Source organism: Triticum aestivum, chromosome 7D (assembly GCF_018294505.1).
Source record: "Triticum aestivum cultivar Chinese Spring chromosome 7D, IWGSC CS RefSeq v2.1, whole genome shotgun sequence".
In the NCBI taxonomy this organism is placed as follows: Eukaryota; Viridiplantae; Streptophyta; class Magnoliopsida; order Poales; family Poaceae; genus Triticum; species Triticum aestivum.
In genome coordinates, this window is record NC_057814.1 from 39,472,395 (window position 1) to 39,498,790 (window position 26,396).

Consider the following 26,396-nt stretch of genomic DNA (forward strand, 5'->3'; position numbering starts at 1 on the left):
TGGTGATCATGACGGTGCTTCGGAGATGGAGATCACAAGCACGGTGCTTCGGAGATGGAGATCACAAGCACAAGATGATGATGGCCATATCATATCACTTATATTGATTGCATGTGATGTTAATCCTTTATGCATCTTATCTTGCTTTGATTGACGGTAGCATTATAAGATGATCTCTCACTAAATTTCAAGATAAAGTGTTCTCCCTGAGTATGCACCGTTGCGAAAGTTCTTCGTGCTGAGACACCACGTGATGATCGGGTGTGATAGGCTCTACGTTCAAATACAACGGGTGCAAAACAGTTGCACACGCGGAATACTCAGGTTAAACTTGACGAGCCTAGCATATACAGATATGGCCTCGGAACACAGAGACCGAAAGGTCGAGCGTGAATCATATAGTAGATATGATCAACATAGTGATGTTCACCATTGAAACTACTCCATCTCACGTGATTAATCGGACATGGTTTAGTTGATTTGGATCACGTAATCACTTAGAGGATTAGAGGGATGTCTATCTAAGTGGGAGTTCTTAAGTAATATGATTAATTGAACTTAAATTTATCATGAACTTAGTCCTGATAGTATTTTGCAAATTATGTTGTAGATCAATAGCTCGCGTTGTTGCTTCCCTGTGTTTATTTTTGATATGTTCCTAGAGAAAAATTATGTTGAAAGATGTTAGTAGCAAAGATGCGGATTGGATCCGTGATCTGAGGATTATCCTCATTGCTGCACAGAAAAATTATGTCCTTGATGCACCGCTAGGTGACAGACCTATTGCAGGAGCAGATGCAGACGTTATGAACGTTTGGCTAGCTCAATATGATGACTACTTGATAGTTTAGTGCACCATGCTTAACGGCTTAGAATCGGGACTTCAAAGACGTTTTGAACGTCATGGACCATATGAGATGTTCCAGGAGTTGAAGTTAATATTTCAAGCAAATACCCGAGTTGAGAGATATGAAGTCTCCAACAAGTTCTATAGCTAAAAGATGGAGGAGAATAGCTCAAGCAGTGAGCATGTGCTCAGATTGTCTGGGTACTACAATCGCTTGAATCAAGTGGGAGTTAATCTTCCAGATAAAATAGTGATTGACAGAATTTTCTAGTCACCATCACCAAGTTAGTAGAACTTCGTGATGAACTATAGTATGTAAGGGATGACGAAAGTAATTCCCGAGCTCTTCGCAATGCTGAAATCGATGAAGGTAGAAATCAAGAAAGAGCATCAAGTGTTGATGGTTAACAAGACCACTAGTTTCAAGAAAAGGGCAAAGGGATAGAAGGGGAACTTCAAAAAGAACGGCAAGCAAGTTGCTACTCAAGTGAAGAAGCCCAAGTCTGTACCTAAGCCTGAGACTAAGTGCTTCTACTGCAAAGGCACTGGTCACTGGAGGCGAAACTGCCCCAAGTATTTAGTGGATAAGAAGGATGGCAAAGTGAACAAAGGTATATTGGATATACATGTTATTGATGTGTACTTACTAGTGTTTATAGCAACCCCTCAGTATTTGATACTGGTTCAGTTGCTAAAGAGTAGTAACTCAAAAACGGGAGTTGCAGAATAAACAGAGACTAGTAAAAGGCGAGGTGACGATGTGTGTTGGAAGTAGTTCCAAGATTGATATGATCATCATCGCACACTCCCTATACTTTCGGGATTAGTGTTGAAACTAAATAAGTGTTATTTGGTGTTTGCGTTGAGCATGAATATGATTTGATCATGTTTATTGCAATACGGTTATTCATTTAAGTTAGAGAACAATTGTTGTTCTGTTTACATGAATAAAAACCTTCTATGGTCATACACACCAACGAAAATGGTTTGTTGGATCTCGATCATAGTGATACACATATTCATAATAATGAAGCCAAAAGATGCAAAGTTAATAATGATAGTGCAACTTATTTGTGGCACTGCCGTTTAGGTCATATTGGTGTAAAGCGCATGAAGAAACTCCATACTGATGGGATTTTGGAATCACTTGATTATGAATCACTTGATGCTTGCGAACCGTGCCTCATGGGCAAGATGACTAAAACGCCGTTCTCCGGAACTACGGAGAGAGCAACAGATTTGTTGGAAGTCATACATACAGATGTATGTGGACCAATGAATATTGAGGCTCGTGGCGGATATCGTTATTTTCTCACCTTCACAGATGATTTGAGCAGATATGGGTATATCTACTTAATGAAACATAAGTCTGAAACATTTGAAAAGTTCATATAATTTCAGAGTGAAGTTGAAAATCATCGTAACAAGAAAATAAAATTCCTACGATCTGATCGTGGAGGAGAATATTTGAGTTACGAGTTTGGACTACATTTGAAACAATGCGGAATAGTTTCGCAACTCACGCCACCCGGAACACCACAGCATAATAGTGTGTCCGAACGTCATAACCGTACTATATTGGATATAGTGCAATCTATGATCTCTCTTACCAATTTACCACTATCGTTTTGGGGTTATGCATTAGAGACAGCTACATTCACGTTAAATAGGGCACCATCAAAATCCGTTGAGACGACGCCTTATGAACTGTGGTTTGGCAAGAAACCAAAGTTGTCGTTTCTTAAAGTTTGGGGTTGCGATGCTTATGTGAAAAAGTTTCATCCTGATAAGCTCAAACCCAAATCGGAGAAATGTGTCTTCATAGGATACCCAAAGGAGACAGTTGGGTACACCTTCTATCACAGATCCGAAGGCAAGACATTCGTTGCTAAGAATGGATCCTTTCTAGAGAAGGAGTTTCTCTCGAAAGAAGTGAGTGGGAGGAAAGTAGAACTTGATGAGGTAACTGTACCTGCTCCCTTATTGGAAAGTAGTTCATCACAGAAATCTGTTCCTGTGACTCTACACCAATTAGTGAGGAAGTTAATGATGATGATCATGTAACTTCAGATCAAGTTTACTACCAAACCTCGTAGGTAAACCAGAGTAAGATCCGCACCAGAGTGGTACGGTAATCCTGTTCTGGAGGTTATGTTACTAGACCATGACGAACCTACGAACTATGAGGAAGCGATGGTGAGCCCAGATTCCGCAAAATGGCTTGAGGCCATGAAATCTGAGATGAGATCCATGTATGAGAACAAAGTATGGACTTTGATTGACTTGCCCAATGATCGGCGAGCATTGAGAATAAATGGATCTTCAAGAGGAAGACGGACGCTGATAGTAGTGTCACTATCTACAAAGCTAGAATTGTCGCAAAAAGGTTTTCGACAAGTTCAAGGTGTTGACTACGATGAGAGTTTCTCACTCGTATCTATGCTTAAGTCTGTCTGAATCATGTTAGCAATTGCCGCATTTTATGAAATCTGGCAAATGGATAAACAAAACTACATTCCTTAATGGATTTATTAAAGAAGAGTTGTATATGATGCAACCAGAAGGTTTTGTCAATCCTAAAGGTGCTAACAAAATATGCAAGCTCCAGCGATCCATCTATGGACTGGTGCAAGCATCTCGGAGTTGGAATATACACTTTGATAAGTTGATCAAAGGATATAGTGTTATACAGACTTGCGGTGAAGCCTGTATTTACAAGAAAGTGAGTGGGAGCACTACAGCATTTCTGATAAGTATATGTGAATGACATATTGTTGATCGGAAATAATGTAGAATTATTCTGCAAAGCATAAAGGAGTGTTTGAAAGGAGTTTTTTCAAAGAAAGACCTCGGTGAAGCTGCTTACATATTGAGCATCAAGACCTATAGAGATAGATCAAGACGCTTGATAAGTTTTTTCAATGAGTACATACCTTAACAAGATTTTGAAGTAGTTCAAAATAGAACAGTCAAAGAAAGAGTTCTTGCCTGTGTTACAAGGTGTGAAATTGAGTAAAGACTCAAAGCCCGACCACGGCAGAAGATAGAAAGAGAATGAAAGTCATTCCCTATGCCTTGGCCATAGGTTCTATAAAGTATGCCATGCTGTGTACCAGATCTATTGTATACCCTACACTGATTTTGGCAAGGGAGTACAATAGTGATCTAGGAGTAGATCACTGGACAGCGGTCAAAATTATCCTTAGTGGAATAAGGATATGTTTCTCGATTATGGAGTGAAAAAAGGTTCGTCGTAAAGGGTTACGTCGATGCAAGTTTTGACACTAAATCTAGATGACTCTAAGTCTCGGTCTAGATACATATTGAAAGTGAGAGCAATTAGCTAGAGTAGCTCCGTGCAGAGCATTGTAGACATAGAAATTTGCAAAATACTTACGGATCTGAATGTGACAGACCCGTTGACTAAAATTATCTCACAATCAAAACATGATCACACCTTAGTACTCTTTGGGTTTTAATCACATAGCGATGTGAACTAGATTATTGACTCTAGTAAACCCTTTGAGAGTTGGTCACATAGATATGTGAACTATGGGTGTTAATCACATGGTGATGTGAATTATTAATGTTAAATCACATGGCGATGTGAACTAGATTATTGACTCTAGTGCAAGTGGGAGACTGAAGGAAATATGCCCTAGAGGCAATAATAAAGTATTATTTATTTCCTTATATCATGATAAATGTTTATTATTCATGCTAGAATTGTATTAACCGGAAACATAATACATGTGTGAATACATAGACAAACAGAGTGTCACTAGTATGCCTCTACTTGACTAGCTCGTTAATCAAAGATGGTTATGTTTCCTAGCCATAGACATGAGTTGTCATTTGATTAACGGGATCACCTCATTAGGAGAATGACGTGATTGACTTGACCCATTCCGTTAGCTTAGCACCCGATCGTTTAGTATGTTGCTATTGCTTTCTTCATGACTTATACATGTTCCTATGACTATGAGATTATGCAACTCCCGTTTACCGGAGGAACACTTTGTGTGCTACCAAACGTCACAACGTAAATGGGTGATTATAAAGGTGCTCTACAGGTGTCTCCAAAGGTACTTGTTGGGTTGGCGTATTTCGAGATTAGGATTTGTCACTCCGATTGTCGGAGAGGTATCTCTGGGCCCACTCGGTAATGCACATCACTATAAGCCTTGCAAGCATTGTGACTAATGAGTTAGTTGCGGGATGATGTATTAGGGAACGAGTAAAGAGACTTGCCGGTAACGAGATTGAACTAGGTATCGAGATACCGACGATCGAATCTCGGGCAAGTAACATACCGATGACAAAGGGAACAACGTATGTTGTTATGCGGTCTGACCGATAAAGATCTTCGTAGAATATGTGGGAGCCAATATGGGCATCCAGGTCCCGCTATTGGTTATTGACCGGAGACGTGTCTCGGTCATGTCTACATAGTTCTCGAACCCGTAGGGTCCGCACGCTTAACGTTACGATGACAGTTTATTGAGTTTTTGATGTACCGAAGGAGTTCGGAGTCCCGGATGAGATCGGGGACATGACGAGGAGTCTCGAAATGGCCGAGACGTAAAGATCGATATATTGGACGACTATATTCGGACTTCGGAAAGGTTCCGAGTGATTCGGGTATTTTTCGGAGTACCGGAGAGTTACGGGAATACGTATTGGGCCTTATTGGGCCATACGGGAAAGAAGGAAAAGGGCCTCAAGGGTGGCCGCACCCCTCCCCTTGGTCTGGTCCGAATTGGACTAGGGAAGGGGGCGCCCCCTTCCTTCCTTCTCTTTTTCCCTTCCTCTTTTCCTATTCCATATGGGAGGTGGAATCCTACTAGGACTAGGGAGTCCTAGTAGGACTCCACACTTAGTGCGCCCCCTCCTAGGGCCGGCCTCCTCCTCCCTTGCTCCTTTATATACGGGGTCAGGGGGCACCCCAGAGACACAACAATTGATCATTGAGATCTCTTAGCCGTGTGCGGTGCCCCCCTCCACCATATTACACCTCGATAATACCGGTGCGGAGCTTAGGCGAAGCCCTGCGTCGGTGGATCATCATCATCGTCACCGCGCCGTCGTGCTGACGAAACTCTCCCTCAACACTCGGCTGGATCGGAGTTCGAGGGACGTCATCGATCTGAACGTGTGTAGAACTCGGAAGTGTCGTACGTTCGGTACTTGATCGGTCGGATCGTGAAGACGTACGACTACATCAACCGCGTTCTGATAACGCTTCCGCTGTCGGTCTACGAGGGTACGTGGACAACACTCTCCCCTCTCGTTGCTATGCATCACCATGATCTTGCGTGTGCGTAGGAAATTTTTTGAAATTACTACGTTCCCCAACAGTTATGTCGGGGCAGGGGGAGGTTTCTCCTCCCCCATACCCATTCGCACCACCCCTTCGTCCCTCTCCCTCTCTCCAGCGACTCCTCGCCGCGGGAAGGCTCCGGCGGGCCGCCGTCTCTGGGCCATCCCTCTCCATTCCCTTCGGTGGAGTCGATCCCCACCTCGTCCTCTTGCCATGGATGCCGGTATTGCCCTCGTTCTTTCTCTCTTTTTGTCTAGTTCTCAGATCTAGTGTTTTTGGGGCAATAGTGGTTGCATCTCTAGATTTTTTGCTAAATCTCGGCTTGAGTAGTTTGGAGAAGGCGTCTAGACTATGTGCATTAAGTTTTGGTAGGATTATTTTTGAATTTGGCAGTCCGGTAGTGCCGGATCTGACCACGGCAGTAGGAACCGCCGGTTCCCCGTCTTGCGCGGTACTACCGCTCCCGCTGGGGCGGTACTACCGCCTATGGCCAGCGGTACTACCGTTGTCTGCCAGATTCCATCATTCCCTACCTTTGTTTGATCCATGTTGTTTTGTTTGGAGGCTTACGCTTTCTTCTTTCGTGTTGGTTTTCTGTTCGTGTGTTTGGTTCCAGGTGATGAACATCCTGAGCAGCAAGTCCGTTGACTAAACCTCTCCCTAGGGCAAAACATGATCAACACCAGGACGCAATGGGTGTTCGATTCATCACAATGTAATTAGATTATTGACTCTAGTGCAAGTGGGAGACTGTTGGAAATATGCCCTAGAGGCAATAATAAATGGTTATTATTATATTTCTTTGTTCATGGTAATTGTCTATTATTCATGCTATAATTGTATTGTCCGGAAATCGTAATACATGTGTGAATACATAGACCACAACCTGTCCCTAGTAAGCCTCTAGTTGACTAGCTCGTTGATCAACAGATAGTCATGGTTTCCTGACTATGGACATTGGATGTCATTGATAACGGGATCACATCATTAGGAGAATGATGTGATGGACAAGACCCAATCCTAAGCATAGCATAAAAGATCGTGTAGTTTCGTTTGCTAGAGCTTTTCCAATGTCAAGTATCTTTTCCTTAGACCATGAGATCGTGCAACTCCCGGATACCGTAGGAGTGCTTTGGGTGTGCCAAACGTCACAACGTAACTGGGTGACTATAAAGGTGCATTACGGGTATCTCCGAAAGTGTCTGTTGGGTTGGCACGGATCGAGACTGGGATTTGTCACTCCGTGTGACGGAGAGGTATCTCTGGGCCCACTCGGTAATGCATCATCATAATGAGCTCAATGTGACTAAGGCGTTAGTCACGGGATCATGCATTGCGGTACGAGTAAAGAGACTTGCCGGTAACGAGATTGAACAAGGTATTGGGATACCGACGATCGAATCTCGGGCAAGTAACATACCGATTGACAAAGGGAATTGCATACGGATTGATTGAATCCTCGACACCGTGGTTCATCCGATGAGATCATCGTGGAACATGTGGGAGCCAACATGGGTATCCAGATCCCGCTGTTGGTTATTGACCGGAGAGGCGTCTCGGTCATGTCTGCATGTCTCCCGAACCCGTAGGGTCTACACACTTAAGGTCCGGTGACGCTAGGGTTGTAGAGATATATGTATGCGGAAACCCGAAAGTTGTTCGGAGTCCCGGATGAGATCCCGGACGTCACGAGAGGTTCCGGAATGGTCCGGAGGTGAAGAATTATATATAGGAAGTCATGTTTCGGCCACCGGGAAAGTTTCGGGGGTTACCGGTATTGTACCGGGACCACCGGAAGGGTCCCGGGGGTCCACCGGGTGGGGCCACATGTCTCGGAGGGCCCCGTGGGCTGAAAGTGGAAGGGAACCAGCCCTTAGTGGGCTGGGGACCCCCCTTGGGCCTCCCCCCTGCGCCTAGGGTTGGAAACCCTAGGGGGGGGCTTCCCCCTTGCCTTGGGGGGCAAGGCACCCCTTCCCCCCCACTTGGCCGTCGACCCCCCTTGAGATCCCATCTCTTGGGGCTGGCGCACCCCCCCAGGGGCCTATATAAAGGGGGGAGGGAGGGCAGAACACTACAGCCTTTGGCGCCTCCCTCCTCCCCTGCAACACCTCTCTCTCTCTCTCTCGCAGAAGCTCGGCGAAGCCCTGCCGGAGACCCGCTACATCCACCATCACGCCGTCGTGCTGTTGGATCTCCATCAACCTCTCCTCCCCCCTTGCTGGATCAAGAAGGAGGAGACGTCGCTGCACCATACGTGTGTTGAACGCGGAGGTGCCGTACGTTCGGCACTCGGTCATCGGTGATTTGGATCACGGCGAGTACGACTCCGTCATCCACGTTCATTGGAACGCTTCCGCTCGCGATCTACAATGGTATGTAGATGCACTCCCTTCCCCTCGTTGCTAGTAGACTCCATAGATGCATCTTGGTGAGCGTAGGAAAATTTTAAATTATGCTACGATTCCCAACAGTGGCATCATGAGCCAGGTCTATGCGTAGTTACTATGCACGAGTAGAACACAAAGCAGTTGTGGGCGTTGAGTTTGCCAATTCTTCTTGCCGCTACTAGTCTTTTCTTGTTTCGGCGGCATTGTAGGATGAAGCGGCCCGGACCGACCTTACACGTACCTTACGTGAGACAGGTTCCACCGACTGACATGCACTAGTTGCATAAGGTGGCTAGCGGGTGTCTGTCTCTCCTACTTTAGTCGGAACGGATTCGATGAAAAGGGTCCTTATGAAGGGTAAATAGAAATTGGCAAATCACGTTGTGGTCATACGTAGGTAAGAAACGTTCTTGCTAGAAACCTACAAACCACGTAAAAACTTGCAACAACAATTAGAGGACGTCTAACTTGTTTTTGCAGCAAGTGCTATGTGATGTGATATGGCCAGAAGATGTGATGAATGATATATGTGATGTATGAGATTGATCATATTCTTGTAATAGGAATCACGACTTGCATGTCGATGAGTATGACAACCGGCAGGAGCCATAGGAGTTGTCTTTATTATTTTGCATGACCTGCGTGTCATTGAATAACGCCATGTAAATTACTTTACTTTGTTGCTAAACGCGTTAGCCATAGAAGTAGAAGTAATCGTTGGCGTGACGACTTCATGAAGACACAATGATGGAGATCATGATGATGGAGATCATGGTGTCATGCCGGTGACGAAGATGATCATGGTGCCCCGAAGATGGAGATCAAAGGAGCATGATGATATTGGCCATATCATGTCACTATTTGATTGCATGTGATGTTTATCATGTTTTTGCATCTTATTTGCTTAGAACGACGGTAGCAAGTAGGATGATCCCTTATAATAATTTCAAGAAAGTGTTCACCCTAACTGTGCACCGTTGCGAAGGTTCGTTGTTTCGAAGCACCACGTGATGATCGGGTGTGATAGATTCTAACGTTCGAATACAACGGGTGTTGACGAGCCTAGCATGTACAGACATGGCCTCGGAACACACGCAATACACTTAGGTTGACTTGACGAGCCTAGCATGTACAGACATGGCCTCGGAACACGGAGGACCGAAAGGTCGAGCATGAGTCGTATAGAAGATACGATCAACATGGAGATGTTCACCGATCTTGACTAGTCCGTCTCACGTGATGATCGGACACGGCCTAGTTAACTCGGATCATGTTTCACTTAGATGACTAGAGGGATGTCTATCTGAGTGGGAGTTCATTAAATAATTTGATTAGATGAACTCAATTATCATGAACTTAGTCTAAAATCTTTACACTATGTCTTGTAGATCAAATGGCCAACGTTGTCCTCAATTTCAACGCGTTCCTAGAGAAAACCAAGCTGAAAGATGATGGCAGCAACTATACGGACTGGGTCCGGAACCTGAGGCTCATCCTCATAGTAGCCAAGAAAGATTATGTCTTAGAAGCACCGCTAGGTGATGCACCAATCCCACAGAACCAAGACGTTATGAACGCTTGGCAATCACGTGCTGATGATTACTCCCTCGTTCAGTGCGGCATGCTTTACAGCTTAGAACCGGGTCTCCAAAAGCGTTTTGAGAAACATGGAGCATATGAGATGTTCGAGGAGCTGAAACTGGTTTTTCAAGCTCATGCCCGGGTCGAGAGATATGATGTCTCCGACAAGTTCTTCAGCTGTAAAATGGAGGAGAACAGTTCTGTTAGTGAGCACATACTCAGAATGTCTGGGTTGCACAACCGCTTGTCTCAGCTGGGAGTTAATCTCCCGGATGACGCGGTCATTGACAGAATCCTCCAGTCGCTTCCACCAAGCTACAAGAGCTTTGTGATGAACTACAATATGCAGGGGATGGAAAAGACCATTCCCGAGGTATATTCAATGCTGAAATCAGCGGAAGGGGAGATCAGAAAAGAACATCAAGTGTTGATGGTGAATAAAACCACTAAGTTCAAGAAGGGCAAGGGTAAGAAGAACTTCAAGAAGGACGGCAAGGGAGTTGCCGCGCCCGGTAAACCAGTTACTGGGAAGAAGTCAAAGAATGGACCCAAGCCCGGGACTGAGTGCTTTTATTGCAAGGGAAGTGGTCACTGGAAGCGGAACTGCCCCAAATATTTAGCGGACAAGAAGAAGGCCGGCAACACCCAAGGTATATGTGATATACAAGTAATTGATGTGTACCTTACCAGTACTCGTAGTAGCTCCTGGGTATTTGATACCGGTGCGGTTGCTCATATTTGTAACTCAAAACAGGAACTACGGAATAAACGGAGACTGGCAAAGGACGAGGTGACGATGCGCGTCGGGAATGGTTCCAAGGTCGATGTGATCGCCGTCGGCACGCTACCTCTGCATCTACCCACGGGATTAGTTTTAAACCTCAATAATTGTTATTTAGTGCCAGCTTTGAGCATGAACATTGTATCTGGATCTCGTTTAATTCGAGATGGCTACTCATTTAAATCCGAGAATAATGGTTGTTCTATTTATTTGAGAGATATGTTTTATGGTCATGCCCCGCTGGTCAATGGTTTATTTTTGATGAATCTCGAACGTGATGTTACACATGTTCATAGTGTGAATACCAAAAGATGTAAAGTTGATAACGATAGTCCCACATACTTGTGGCACTGCCGCCTTGGTCACATTGGTGTCAAGCGCATGAAGAAGCTCCATGCAGATGGACTTTTGGAGTCTCTTGATTACGAATCATTTGACACGTGCGAACCATGCCTCATGGGTAAGATGACCAAGACTCCGTTCTCCGGAACAATGGAGCGAGCAACCAACTTATTGGAAATCATACATACCGATGTGTGTGGTCCAATGAGTGTTGAGGCTCGCGGAGGATATCGTTATGTTCTCACTCTCACTGATGATTTAAGTAGATATGGGTATGTCTACCTGATGAAACACAAGTCTGAAACCTTTGAAAAGTTCAAGGAATTTCAGAGTGAGGTTGAGAATCAACGTGACAGGAGAATAAAATTCCTACGATCAGATCGTGGTGGAGAATATTTAAGTCACGAGTTTGGTGCACACTTAAGGAAATGTGGAATAGTTTCACAACTCACGCCGCCTGGAACACCTCAGAGAAATGGTGTGTCCGAACGTCGTAATCGCACTCTATTGGATATGGTGCGATCTATGATGTCTCTTACCGATTTACCGCTCTCATTTTGGGGTTATGCTTTAGAGACTGCCGCATTCACTTTAAATAGGGCTCCGTCGAAATCCGTTGAGACGACACCGTATGAATTATGGTTTGGGAAGAAACCTAAGCTGTCGTTTCTAAAAGTTTGGGGATGCGATGCTTATGTCAAGAAACTTCAACCTGAAAAGCTCGAACCCAAATCGGAAAAATGCGTCTTCATAGGATACCCTAAGGAAACTATTGGGTATACCTTCTACCTCAGATCCGAAGGCAAGATCTTCGTTGCCAAGAACGGGTCCTTTCTGGAGAAGGAGTTTCTCTCGAAAGAATTGAGTGGGAGGAAAGTGGAACTTGATGAGGTGATAGTCACCCCTTCCGAACCGGAAAGTAGCGCAGCGCGGGAAAATGTTCCTGTGGTGCCTACACCGACTGGGGAGGAAGTTAATGATGATGATCATGAAGCTTCGGATCAAGTTCACTGAACTTCGTAGGTCCACAAGGACACGTTCCGCACCAGAGTGGTACGGCAACCCTGTCCTGGAAATCATGTTGTTAGACAACGGTGAACCTTCGAACTATGAAGAAGCGATGGCGGGCCCGGATTCCGACAAATGGCTAGAAGCCATGAAATCCGAGATAGAATCCATGTATGAAAACAAAGTATGGACTTTGACTGACTTGCCCGATGAGCGGCGAGCCATAGAAAACAAATGGATCTTTAAGAAGAAGACGGACGCGGATGGTAATGTGACCATCTACAAAGCTCGACTTGTCGCTAAGGGTTATCGACAAGTTCAAGGGGTTGACTACGATGAGACTTTCTCACCCGTAGCGAAGCTGAAGTCCGTCCGAATCATGTTAGCAATTGCCGCATACTATGATTATGAGATATGGCAGATGGACGTCAAAACGGCATTCCTTAACGGCTTCCTTAAGGAAGAGTTGTATATGATGCAGCCGGAAGGTTTTGTCGATCCTAAGAATGCTAACAAAGTGTGCAAGCTCCAGCGCTCAATCTATGGGCTGGTGCAAGCATCTCGGAGTTGGAACATTCGCTTTGATGAGATGATCAAAGCGTTTGGGTTTACACAGACTTATGGAGAAGCCTGTGTTTACAAGAAAGTGAGTGGGAGCTCTGTAGCATTTCTCATATTATATGTGGATGACATACTATTGATGGGAAATGATATAGAATTCTTGGAAAGTATAAAGGCCTATTTGAATAAGTGTTTTTCAATGAAGGACCTTGGAGAAGCTGCTTATATATTAGGCATCAAGATCTATAGAGATAGATCAAGACGCCTCATTGGTCTTTCACAGAGTACATACCTTGACAAGATATTGAAGAAGTTCAGTATGGATCAGTCCAAGAAGGGGTTCTTGCCTGTATTGCAAGGTGTGCAATTGAGCACGGCTCAATGCCCGACCACGGCAGAAGATATAGAAGAGATGAGTGTCATCCCCTATGCCTCGGCCATAGGGTCTATTATGTATGCCATGCTGTGTACCAGACCTGATGTAAACCTTGCCGTAAGTTTGGTAGGAAGGTACCAAAGTAATCCCGGCAAGGAACACTGGACAGCGGTCAAGAATATCCTGAAGTACCTGAAGAGGACTAAGGATATGTTTCTCGTTTATGGAGGTGACGAAGAGCTCGTCGTAAAGGGTTACGTCGACGCTAGCTTCGACACAGATCTGGATGACTCGAAGTCACAGACCGGATACGTGTATATTTTGAATGGAGGAGCAGTAAGCTGGTGCAGTTGCAAGCAAAGCGTCGTGGCGGGATCTACATGTGAAGCGGAGTACATGGCAGCCTCGGAGGCAGCACAGGAAGCAGTCTGGATGAAGGAGTTCATTACCGACCTAGGGGTGATTCCCAATGCGTCGGGCCCAATGACTCTCTTCTGTGACAACACTGGAGCTATTGCCCTTGCGAAGGAGCCCAGGTTTCACAGGAAGACCAGGCATATCAAGCGTCGCTTCAACTCCATTCGTGAAAGTGTTCAAAATGGAGACATAGATATTTGTAAAGTACATACGGACCTGAATGTAGCAGATCCGTTGACTAAACCTCTCCCTAGGGCAAAACATGATCAACACCAGGACGCAATGGGTGTTCGATTCATCACAATGTAACTAGATTATTGACTCTAGTGCAAGTGGGAGACTGTTGGAAATATGCCCTAGAGGCAATAATAAATGGTTATTATTATATTTCTTTGTTCATGGTAATTGTCTATTATTCATGCTATAATTGTATTGTCCGGAAATCGTAATACATGTGTGAATACATAGACCACAACCTGTCCCTAGTAAGCCTCTAGTTGACTAGCTCGTTGATCAACAGATAGTCATGGTTTCCTGACTATGGACATTGGATGTCATTGATAACGGGATCACATCATTAGGAGAATGATGTGATGGACAAGACCCAATCCTAAGCATAGCATAAAAGATCGTGTAGTTTCGTTTGCTAGAGCTTTTCCAATGTCAAGTATCTTTTCCTTAGACCATGAGATCGTGCAACTCCCGGATACCGTAGGAGTGCTTTGGGTGTGCCAAACGTCACAACGTAACTGGGTGACTATAAAGGTGCATTACGGGTATCTCCGAAAGTGTCTGTTGGGTTGGCACGGATCGAGACTGGGATTTGTCACTCCGTGTGACGGAGAGGTATCTCTGGGCCCACTCGGTAATGCATCATCATAATGAGCTCAATGTGACTAAGGCGTTAGTCACGGGATCATGCATTGCGGTACGAGTAAAGAGACTTGCCGGTAACGAGATTGAACAAGGTATTGGGATACCGACGATCGAATCTCGGGCAAGTAACATACCGATTGACAAAGGGAATTGCATACGGATTGATTGAATCCTCGACACCGTGGTTCATCCGATGAGATCATCGTGGAACATGTGGGAGCCAACATGGGTATCCAGATCCCGCTGTTGGTTATTGACCGGATAGGCGTCTCGGTCATGTCTGCATGACTCCCGAACCCGTAGGGTCTACACACTTAAGGTCCGGTGACGCTAGGGTTGTAGAGATATATGTATGCGGAAACCCGAAAGTTGTTCGGAGTCCCGGATGAGATCCCGAACGTCACGAGAGGTTCCGGAATGGTCCGGAGGTGAAGAATTATATATAGGAAGTCAAGTTTCGGCCACCGGGAAAGTTTTGGGGGTTACTGGTATTGTACCAGGACCACCGGAAGGGTCCCGGGGGTCCACCGGGTGGGGCCACATGTCTCGGAGGGCCCCGTGGGCTGAAAGTGGAAGGGAACCAGCCCTTAGTGGGCTGGGGCGCCCCCCTTGGGCCTCCCCCTTGCGCCTAGGGTTGGAAACCCTAGGGGGGAGCTTCCCCCTTGCCTTGGGGGGCAAGGCACCCCTTCCCCCCCCACTTGGCCGCCGCCCCCCCTTGAGATCCCATCTCTTGGGGCTGGCGCACCCCCCAGGGGCCTATATAAAGGGGGGGAGGGAGGGCAGAACACTACAGCCTTTGGCGCCTCCCTCCTCCCCTGCAACACCTCTCTCTCTCTCTCTCTCGCAGAAGCTCGGCGAAGCCCTGCCGGAGACCCGCTACATCCACCATCACGCCGTCGTACTGTTGGATCTCCATCAACCTCTCCTCCCCCCTTGCTGGATCAAGAAGGAGGAGACGTCGCTGCACCGTACGTGTGTTGAACGCGGAGGTGCCGTACGTTCGGCACTCGGTCATCGGTGATTTGGATCACGACGAGTACGACTCCGTCATCCACGTTCATTGGAACGCTTCCGCTCGCGATCTACAATGGTATGTAGATGCACTCCCTTCCCCTCGTTGCTAGTAGACTGCATAGATGCATCTTGGTGAGCGTAGGAAAATTTTAAAATTATGCTACCATTCCCAACAGTGATCAAGGCCAAGAAGAATCTCTTTGTTAATGTTCGCTCCATCGACACGGATGCCATGGAGAAGGATCCCGAATACTTTGGTGAAGCTCTTCAGATGTGTACTCAGCTCAACATTCTCAGAATCATGCAGTTCAACAAGGACTTTGATGCAGATTTGGTGGCTCAGTTCTTTGCTACTGTCCATCTTGGAACTGATGAAGAAAGGACTCTGACCTGGATGACAAATGGCAAGTTACTGTCTGTCAAGTGGAAGGCTTTCATGGAGTTACTTCATGTGGAAGATCGCGGGCTTGAGACTCCTGTTGGCTTTCGCCCTCACCACAATGTCAACTCCACTCACAAGCAAGCCCTCTGGCCCTACTGCACTGTGAAGGTTCACCCTGTGACTAAGAAGGAGACCTATGAGTTGTCTGCCTACCTGGACATCCTTCATCGTGTCTTTCGAGAGACCCTCTTTCCTCGCATCGGGAATCTGGATATGGTTCACTCCTATCTCGTGGATATGCTTCTCTTCTGCCAGCGTGAGAAGGAAGCAAACACTAGCGAGTCCCTGGACATCTCTCATGTTATGTGGTCTGAACTTCTCACTGCCATTTCTGAGCGCAAGTGCCCGATCTATGGTCCATTCATCATGTTGCTCATTGAGAAGGCCTGGAGACATTCCTTTCCCGCGGACCAGGTGGAAACTGGGGAGTTGGTTTCTCATGAGATCAAGCGTCTGAGGAAGAAGGATAATTGGGGCACCTCCGTTCCTACATCTGAGGTTCCGTCTTCTGCCGCTGCCATGGATACCGAGGGCGAGGATGAGGCCGATGATGACGATGAGGATTATGTGCCTTCTGGGACAGAGCCTTCTGCGGCAGAGCCCTCTTGGGCAAAGAAGCTCAAACACAAGATGAAGAAGTTGTTCTGCATGGAGTCTCACGGTCAGTACATGACTCATGTGGCTGAGAAGAAGGCAAGGGGACGTCACAAGGAGCTTATGCGTTAGTTGGGTGCGACAGTCACCAGCGGCTCTGAGGGTCAGATCACTGAGGAGGAGGAGTGGATCCAGCAGCACTGTCCATGGACCGATTCAGATGCCGAGCAGTTTCCGGCCGAGGATGGTGGTGCAGATGATCACGCAGAGTCCTGATGTTCGAGATCCTCAGCATGCTCTCACCTAGAGCCGTAGGTTAGCTCTTTGCCCCTTTTGGTGTCTCGATGCCAAAGGGGGAGAGAGTTTAGGGATTGGCGTCATTGTGTTGCGAGTGTGTCTTTGTCTTTGTGCTTTCGTTGTGTTTGCTACCTTGTGCTTTGTTTGGTTTTGTGTTCCGTGAGACCTAAGTTCCAGTCATATGGTGTGAGACATATGCTACCTTATCCTTTTCATATCTTTATCTATGTCTCTAGTCTTTTGGTATCTCATGAGTTGCATGCTTATTATGTTATATATCCTGCTCTCCTGAATCACGCTTAGGTTGTTGGTCTCTAAAATACAGGGGGAGTGTTGATCCTAGTATGTGTGTCGTGCAGTCCAAAGCACTTATCTTGATGGCACACATCTAGGGGGAGCCCGTCTATATTTTAGAGATTTGGGGGTTTGCTTATGTCCTTTGTCTTTTCCCGTTTGTGCAAATCCCGTATTGTCATCAATCCACCAAAAAGGGGGAGATTGTAAGGGCATATTTATCCCTAAGATATTTTGGTGATTGATGACAATGCTTTTGCGGACTAATCGTGTGCATTGAGTTTTTCAGAGATTCATCCTTTGGCACGAGACGATTCCCTCCCCTCGGGGTTTGAAGCGAAGACGGTGTAGTACTTTCGAATTAGTTTGGTGGACTAGTTTCGTAGCGATCACCGTACTATCAAGAGGAGGTCCGCTTTGGATAGGCTAGGGTGGAATCATCACGTGCACTTCCTTTGCACACCCTCCGAGCCTTTCCGCTTCGTTGATGAGCTCGTTCCCCTCTCTCAGTGTGCCCTCTCTGGTCCAGCGGTAGTACCGCGGGCCGGAGCGGTAGTACCGCTTGGGTGCTATAAGCGGCAGTACCGCTCCACAGTGGTAGTACCGTTGTAGCCCCCAGCCGTAGTACCGTTGCGGCTTCGTGCTAGTACCGCCTCGATTCGAGGGGTCTTTTTCTATGTCGGGTTTTATGGTACTTGCCGTGGCAGTGGGGGGTAGTACCGCTCGTGTGCGGTAGTACCGCCCTGACCACCGCGGTAGTACCGCTCTGGGCCCAGCGGCAGTACCGCGAGAGGGAACGGTAGTACCGCTGGCCAAGCGGTAGTACCGTTCTCAGCGGGGCTGAAGTGGGGGGTAACGGTTGGATTGCTTCCCCCACTATAAAAGGGGGTCTTCTTCCCCAAAGTTGACCTACCTCTTCCCCCAAAAGCTCCATTGTTGCTCCAAGCTCCATTTTCGCCCGATCTCTCTCCCTAGCCAATCAAACTTGTTGATTTGCTCGGGATTGGTTGAGAAGGCCCCGATCTACACTTCCACCAAGAGAAATTTGATTCCCCCCACTTATCCCTAGCGGATCTTGTTACTCTTGGGTGTTTGAGCACCCTAGACGGTTGAGGTCACCGCGGAGCCATAGTCCATTGTGGTGAAGCTTTGTGGTGTCCTTGGGAGCCTCCAATTAAGTTGTGGAGATTGCCCCAACCTTGTTTGTAAAGGTCCGGTCGCCGCCTTCAAGGGCACCAATAGTGGAATCACGGCATCTCGCATTGTGTGAGGGCGTGGGGAGAATACGGTGGCCTTAGTGGCTTCTTGGGGAGCATTGTGCCTCCACACCGCTCCAACGGAGACGTACTTCCCCTCAAAAGGAAGGAACTTCGGTAACACATCCTCGTCTTCACCGGCTCCACTCTTGGTTATCTCGTCCCTTTACTTTCGCAAGTTTACTCGTGTTATATCTCTTATTTGCTTGCGTGCTTGTTGTCATTGCATCATATAGGTTGCTCACTTAGTTGCATATCTAGACAACCTATTTTGATGCAAAGTTTAATTTGGTAAAGAAAAGCTAAAAATTGTTAGTTGCCTACTCACCCCCCCCCCCTCTAGTCAACTATATCGATCCTTCCAGATTCTGTCAACGACCGCATCATCCGGGAGATTAACTCTCAGCTGAGATAAGCGGTTGTGCAACCCAGACATTTTGAGTATGTGCTCGCTGACAGAACTATTCTCCTCCATCTTACAACTGTAGAACTTGTCGGAGACTTCATATCTCTCAACCCGGGCATGAGCTTGGAAAACCATTTTCAGCTCTTGGAACATCTCATATGCTCAGTGCTGCTCAAAACGCTTTTGGAGCCCCGGTTCTAAGCTGTAAAGCATGCCGCACTAAACCAAGGAGTAATCATCACTACGCGACTGCCAGGCGTTCATAACGTCTTGAGTTGCTGGGAAAACAGGTGCATCACCTAGCGGTGCTTCAAGGACATATGCTTTCTTGGCAGCTATGAGGATAATCCTAAGGTTACGGACCCAGTCCGTGTAGTTGCTACCATCGTCTTTCAGCTTGGTTTTCTCTAGGAACGCGTTGAAGTTGAGGGCAACATTAGCGTGGGCCATTTGATCTACAAGACATATTGTAAAGTTTTAGACTATGTTCATGATAATTAAGTTCATCTAATCAAATTATTTAATGAACTCCCACTCAGATAGACATCCCTCTAGTCATCTAAGTGATACATGATCCGAGTCAACTAGACCGTGTCCGATCATCACGTGAGACGGTCTAGTCATCATCGGTGAACATCTTCATGTTGATCGTAAGTTCTATACGACTCATGTTCGACCTTTCGGTCTTCCGTGTTCCGAGGCCATGTCTGTACATGCTAGGCTCGTCAAGTCAACCTAAGTGTATTGCGTGTGTAAATCTGGCTTACAACCATTGTATGCGAACGTTAGAACCTATCACACCCGATCATCACGTGGTGCTTCGGAACAACGGACTTTAGCAACGGTGCACAGTTAGGGGGAACACAATTCTTGATATTTTAATGAGGGATCATCTTATTTATGCTACCGTCGTTCTAAGCAAATAAGATGTAAAAACATGATAAACATCACATGCAATCAAATAGTGACATGATATGGCCAATATCATTTTGCTCCTTTTGATCTCCATCTTCAGGGCGCCATGATCATCATCGTCACCGGCATGACACCATGATCTCCATCATCATGATCTCCATCATCGTGTCTTCATGAAGTTGTCTCGTCAACTATTACTTCTACTACTATGGCTAACGGTTTAGCAATAAAGTAAAGTAATTACATGATGTTTATGTTGACACACAGGTCATAAATAAATTAAGACAACTCCTATGGCTCCTGCCGGTTGTCATACTCATCGACATGCAAGTCGTGATTCCTATTACAAGAACATGATCAATCTCATACATCACATATATCATTCATCACATCCTTTTGGCCATATCACATCACACGGCATATGCTGCAAAAACAAGTTAGACGTCCTCTAATTGTTGTTGCAAATTTTTACGTGGCTGCTATAGGTTTCTTAGGAAGAACGTTTCTTACCTACGCCAAAACCACAACGTGATATGCCAATTTCTATTTACCCTTCATAAGCACCCTTTTCATCGAATCCGATCCGACTAAAGTGGGAGAGACAGACACCCGCTAGTCACCTTATGCAACTAGTGCATGTCAGTCGGTGGAACCTGTCTCACGTAAGTGTACGTGTAAGGTCGGTCCGGGCCACTTCATCCCACGATGCCGCCGAATCAAGATAAGACTAGTAACGGCAAGTAAATTGACAAAATCGACGCCCACAGCAACTTGTGTTCTACTCGTGCATAGAAACTACGCATATACCTAGCTCATGATGCCACTGTTGGGGATCGTTGCAGAAATTAAAAAATTTCTACGCATCACCAAGATCAATCTATGGAGCTTACTAGCAACGAGAGGAGATTGCATCTTCATACCTTTGAAGATCGCGATGCGGAAGCGTTGCAAGAACGCGGTTGGTGGAGTCGTACACGAAGTGATTCAGATCACGGCCGAATCCGATCTAAGCACCGAACAACGGTGCCTCCGCGTTCAACACACGTGCAGCCCGGTGACGTCTCCCGCGCCTTGATCCAGCAAGGAGAGAGGGAGAGGTTGGGGAAGACTCCGTCCAGCAGCAGCACGACGGCGTGGTGGTGGTGGAGGAGCGTGGCACTCCAGCAGGGCTTCGCCAAGCACTACGAGAGACGAGGAGGGAGAGGGGTAGGGCTGCGCCAAGAGAGAGGGAGACTCGTGTCTCTGGCAGCCCCAAACCCCCCACTATATATAGGGGAAGGGGAGGGGGCCGGCCCCCTAGATCCATCTAGAGGGGGGCGGCGGCCCCCGGGGCGGCGGCCCCTCGGGGGGGCAGCGGCCCCCTTAGTGTTTCCACCTAGGGGGGCGCCCGCCCCCGGGGGGGGCAGTGGCCCCCTAGGGTTTCCAACCCTAGGCGCCTTGGGCCCTTGGGGGGGCGCACCAGCCCACTAAGGGGCTGGTTCCCACCCAACTACAGCCCATTAGGTCCTTCGGGGCAGGTAGACTCTCCCGGTGGACCCCCGGAACCCCTTCGGTGGTCCCGGTACAATACCGATAAACCCCGAAACCTTTCCGGTGACTGAAACTGGACTTCCCATATATAAATCTTCACCTCCGGACCATTCCGGAACTCCTCGTGACGTCCGGGATCTCATTCGGGACTCCGAACAACATTCGGTAACCACGTACATCTATTCCCTCTAACCCTAGCGTCATCGAACCTTAAGTGTGTAGACCCTACGGGTTCGGGAACTATGCAGACATGACCGAGACATCTCTCCGGCCAATAACCAACAGCGGGATCTGGATACCCATGTTGGCTCCCACATGTTCCACGATGATCTCATCGGATGAACCACGATGTCAAGGATTTAATCAATCCCGTAGACTATTCCCTTTGTCTACCGATATAGCACTTGCCCGAGATTCGATCGTCGGTATACCGATACCTTGTTCAATCTCGTTACGGCAAGTCTCTTTACTCGTTCCGTAGCACATCATCCCGTGACCAACCCCTTAGTCACATTGATCTCATTACGATGATGTCTTACCGAGTGGGCCCAGAGATACCTCTCCGTCATACGGAGTGACAAATCCCAGTCTCGATTCGTGCCAACCCAACAGATACTTTCGGGGATACCCGTAGTGTACCTTTATAGCCACCCAGTTACGTGTTGACGTTTGGCACACCCAAAGTACCCTTACGGTATCCGGGAGTTGCACAATCTCATGGTCTAAGGAAAGGATAATTGACATTAGAAAAGCTTTAGCAGACGAACTACACGATCTTGTGCTATGCTTAGGATTGGGTCTTGTCCATCACATCATTATCCTAATGATGTGATCCCGTTATCAATGACATCCTATGTCCATGGTTAGGAAACCGTAGCCATCTATTGATCAACGAGCTAGTCAACTAGAGGCTCACTAGGGACATGTTGTGGTCTATGTATTCACACATGTATTTCCGGATAACACAATTATAGCATGAACAATAGACAATTATCATGAACAAGGAAATATAATAATAACCATTTTATTATTGCCTCTAGGGCATATTTCCAACAGTCAAAACTTGTTATCTCTCACCAAAACGATAGATCTAATGCTAAGAGAGTAATGATATTGCACCAATGATTATCTGATGATTTTTTATGAGTATGAACAAAGCAAGATAATTCTTGCACGAGAAGATAAGGTACATGAATTCCACTAATCCCTTCATTAATCAGTATGCTAAAAGGTTACTGTATTCATCGGCAACACATTTTATTATATTCTTGAAAGATGGAACAGTTGCCGACTCGCAGAAGCCTAGCTTTATTATATTCGAACCTTAACTAATAAGATTCTCATGTTGATCAAGCGCTAGCTCGTGGTAGTGGCCAACACGGTAGACAATATCATATAGCCAAAATATAAGTTTTAACTAGTTGAGAAGGAACCACTTTTCTCATAAAGTGTTTCAAAACTTCTCTCAGTACCAAGCGATTTGAAGTTGCTAATTTTAAGTTGTTGAACTGAAACGTCTCGGTCACTAAAAGTCGGCCAAGAGTGAATGAAGAGCCACCGCAGTGGACTTGGCATTCTCACAAAGGCGCCGAAGGCCGAAGGTCGAGGCAGCAACTTTCCTCGTAGCCATGTCATGAGCACTAGGGAACCGCATTAGCCCATCAACAAAGGGATTGCACACATCCTGATGCAAGAGAACCACATTCGCACAGTCATCACCGCAGTCGGCATCCACCCAATTACCAAGATCCCGAGTCGTGGGCCCTCGTATGGTGGATATAATGCTTCTCGTGGGCCTACCCTTATGGATATCCCCGACGTAGCCAAAATATAAATTCAAACTAGTTGAGAAGGAACCGGTTTTTCCACTCAAAAACTATCTCAAAACTTCTCCCGGTACCAAGCAATTTGAAAGTGTTGATTTCAAAAGTTGTTGAACTCAAACATCTACAAAGAGTAACTGCATCGGGCATTCTGACGATGTGGCCGAAGACCGAAGGTTGAGGAACCAACTTTCATTGTAGCTATCCTATTCGCACTAGAAGGTCCCCACACATGTTGATACAGAGAAGCACATTCGTACAGTCTTCACCACCGTGGTCGGCATCCACCCAATTACCAAGATCCCCGAGTAAGGTGATAGCTGCTGACGCTTGGGCACAAGAATTCAGTGAAATGCATGCTAGAAGTCGAGGAGCTACGAAACGTGACCGTGCACGCGCAGAATGTAGCTGGCAGAGGAAATATCTCGGAGGTTCGGGCCGAGGCATCACTTACATTGACGGTCCATTAACAGTTGGACACACGAGCCGTGCGACCTATGGAAAACTTACAAGACCGAGTGGCTAAATACCCAATGCTGCTCATGTCCTGATGTCTCCAATTCCCGTTTGCATAGGTTATTTCGATCACCTCCCCCTTTGTGTCATGTGTGGCCATTGCCTATATGAACAAAACAAGTGGCTTGCTATCTACTTTGGCGAAGTTGGGGCGGTATATGTATAAGGGAGAGGTGGGATGCCATCATTCACCCACACAAGTATAAACGTGTTGGTTGAATATTCATTGTGTATCCATAATATGAATGGCCATGGGTATTGAATTTCTATGCCTAGAAGGAAAAATTGCATCGCATATGCCGTAATACCATAGGATACTTGGTGTTAGTAGGTCGTGTAAGCAGGGCGAATGAAACGATACGGAGAAAGCAGGCCCATACTGATACGGCCGAGCTATCATGGCGGGGAGGGCAGGACGGGCAACTGTGCAGCCATGGCTCCTTCACAGTGCCAAGCTACCAGCATTAGCTCAATAATTCGGTGCGTACTGGTGACCACGGAGCAACAAGCAGCTCCAGGGCTCGCTCTGCTCGATCCAAGGAAGGGACACCTAGCTGTGAAAGCCTAGTGCGCTACGGAACAAAATCGCGACGCCCATCGACCATCATTGCGCTCCGTTGATGCCGCACAGCACAGGCCACGCCCACCTGCTCACGAGACCCGTGATGAATGCCCATGGCCGGTCCATGCCAAAGCTCGTGTACTCCCTGTGATCATTTCCATCTCGGAGCGCATTGTCATTGTGCAATGCCCATCCACACCTGGGATGGGCGCAGCCCTGTACTTCCCTGCATTTGTTCAACCAGATTTTCATGCAGATCGAAGCGGCCTCGTCTGCAATAATTGTACTCCCAATGTTCTACATGTTTCAAACATGCTACGTAGTAATGCTAATCAAATTTGAACGAAACCGAGCGGGGAAATGGACAAAATGACATCAAATTTGAAAGTCCAAAACATTGTCCGCACGCAGCCATACCAACAATGAACCAGCCGTATGTCCCGAGGACCAAGCTGGGCTCACCGGACCGGACCACCATGCTTCGGCTCACTGACTCTATACATGACACGCTCCCATGGCCGGCCATGGAACTCCCGAGGAAGGAAACCAATGCTGGAGGGAGTGGGAGGAATACTTCTACCGGTAGCGCGAGATGCGGCGAGGGTGCGGCGGCGGTGAAACGAACGAAAAGCTGCTAGCTACTGGTGGTCGAGCGCGTTGGGGCCGGAGCAGTAGCTGCGGTAGGGGTCCCAGACCCACTGCACCAGGAACCTGCGCCCGCCGACGCCGTTGAGGTTGTAGGCCGCGCCGGACCGCCCGTCGGTGAGCAGCTGGCCGGTGTACGCGCCGCCGCCGCCGGTGCCGTAGATGCCCTCGCACAGGTCGGCGATCTCGGTGGGGAACGAGGGGTCCCCGCCGGCGTACCACGCGTTGGCCAGCGGGTTGGAGGCCATCTCCGCCAGCTCGTGCGCGATGACGCTCACCATGCCGTCCACCCCCGCGTCGCCGTTGGGCGGCGCCTCGGGCCGCCGCCCCGGCACGTAGGCCGGGATGGCGAACGGGTAGGCGCACACCTCCGGGCACCGCCCCGCCGAGTTGCCCACCCACGCGTAGGGGAGCGTGTACCCGACCACCGACGGGAAGGTGAAGTAGTGGAACCCGCACACCTGCCCGCAGAAGTTCTCCACGTGGACCTCTGGCGACGTCAGCACCAGGTACACCCCGCCGGCGTCCACCGGGAGCGGCCTCGTGCGCGCGGTCACCGCGTCCTTGACCACGGTCTGGATGTCCATCCGTGTCAGCGAGGCGCCGCGCGACATCCGCGCGTCGCACTTCTCCTGCCCGAGCGCCACCACGGCCGACACGTTCGCCGTGGTCTGGTCCGTGTAGAGCCGCACGGTGCGCCACCAGTCCGCCACGGACGGCGACGGGACGGCGCCCTCCTTCTCCCCGGAGGACTGCGGCGAGAGGGAGCGCAGGAAGGCGCGGATGGTGCGCTTCTGCTCGGCGGGCCAGGCGCCGTACCAGATCGGGTGCACGGTGATGTCGGCGGCGAGGACGGGGCCCATGTGGTACTCCAGCTTGACGAAGTCGGACGACCCCTCGAACTTCTTGGACGCGCCGAGGCCGGCCAGGGCGCCGCTGGCGTCGCGCGGCGGCCACGGGCGCCACGCCACGGCGAGCGGCGCCGCCGCGAGGGCGACGAGGAGGAGGGGCAGGAGGCCGCCGCGGTGCGGCATCTCGGCTGGCTTCGAGGGGAATGTCGGGTGGTCTACCTTACTGGAGGTTCTTGGCCGGGGATGCTTTATAGAGAGTGGGGAATGGAGGTGGTGAGAGTGTAAAATCCATGGAGTGAGAGTGAGAGTGAACGAGAGTGTGGAGTGGAGTGGAGAGGAAGACACGGGACAGTGCTCTTGGCTTGGCGCTTTTGGAGTTTCAAGTTCGAACAGTTTGTCTCTGGATTAAGAAGACAAAATTGCTTTACACACGACGGTTAGTGCACGACGCTTGCACGATTCTCCCTCCCCAACAGGGCTCCTCCACGCACGGTAGCTGCTGGTGCTTTTTTTAATTGAGAATCGGTCGCTGCTGGTGCTGCCACGTATGAATCGTTCATGCATCGGCCGTGCAGGCATCCTCTGTCTAGCAACGCTCTTAAGAAGAAGAGGAACGTGGGGTGTTCCTGCTAATAATCTACTGTATCTACTGCTCACTAGCATTCATTCTACTGCGTCCGAATCTACTACTACTTGACAACTTGAGTAGTAAGAAAGATTGCAGTGTGTAATCGGCGCATGGGCTGGTGGAAAAA

The 26,396-nt window shown here is 47.9% G+C and overlaps 1 protein-coding gene across 1 annotated transcript; it reads right to left on the minus strand.

The window, feature by feature from the left end:
- Window positions 1-24,502: 24,502 nt before the first annotated feature.
- Window positions 24,503-25,989, minus strand: LOC123166100 (protein EXORDIUM-like 3). Its single transcript, XM_044583864.1, has one exon. The coding sequence runs from the start codon at window positions 25,822-25,824 to the stop codon at window positions 24,784-24,786; it is 1,041 nt and encodes a 346-aa protein (XP_044439799.1). The 5' UTR covers window positions 25,825-25,989; the 3' UTR covers window positions 24,503-24,783.
- Window positions 25,990-26,396: the final 407 nt, after the last annotated feature.

What these genes read in the sequence shown, in the direction of transcription:
- LOC123166100 (XM_044583864.1), bottom strand. Translation starts at nt 25,824, where the DNA reads ATGCCGCACCGCGGCGGCCTCCTGCCCCTCCTCCTCGTCGCCCTCGCG.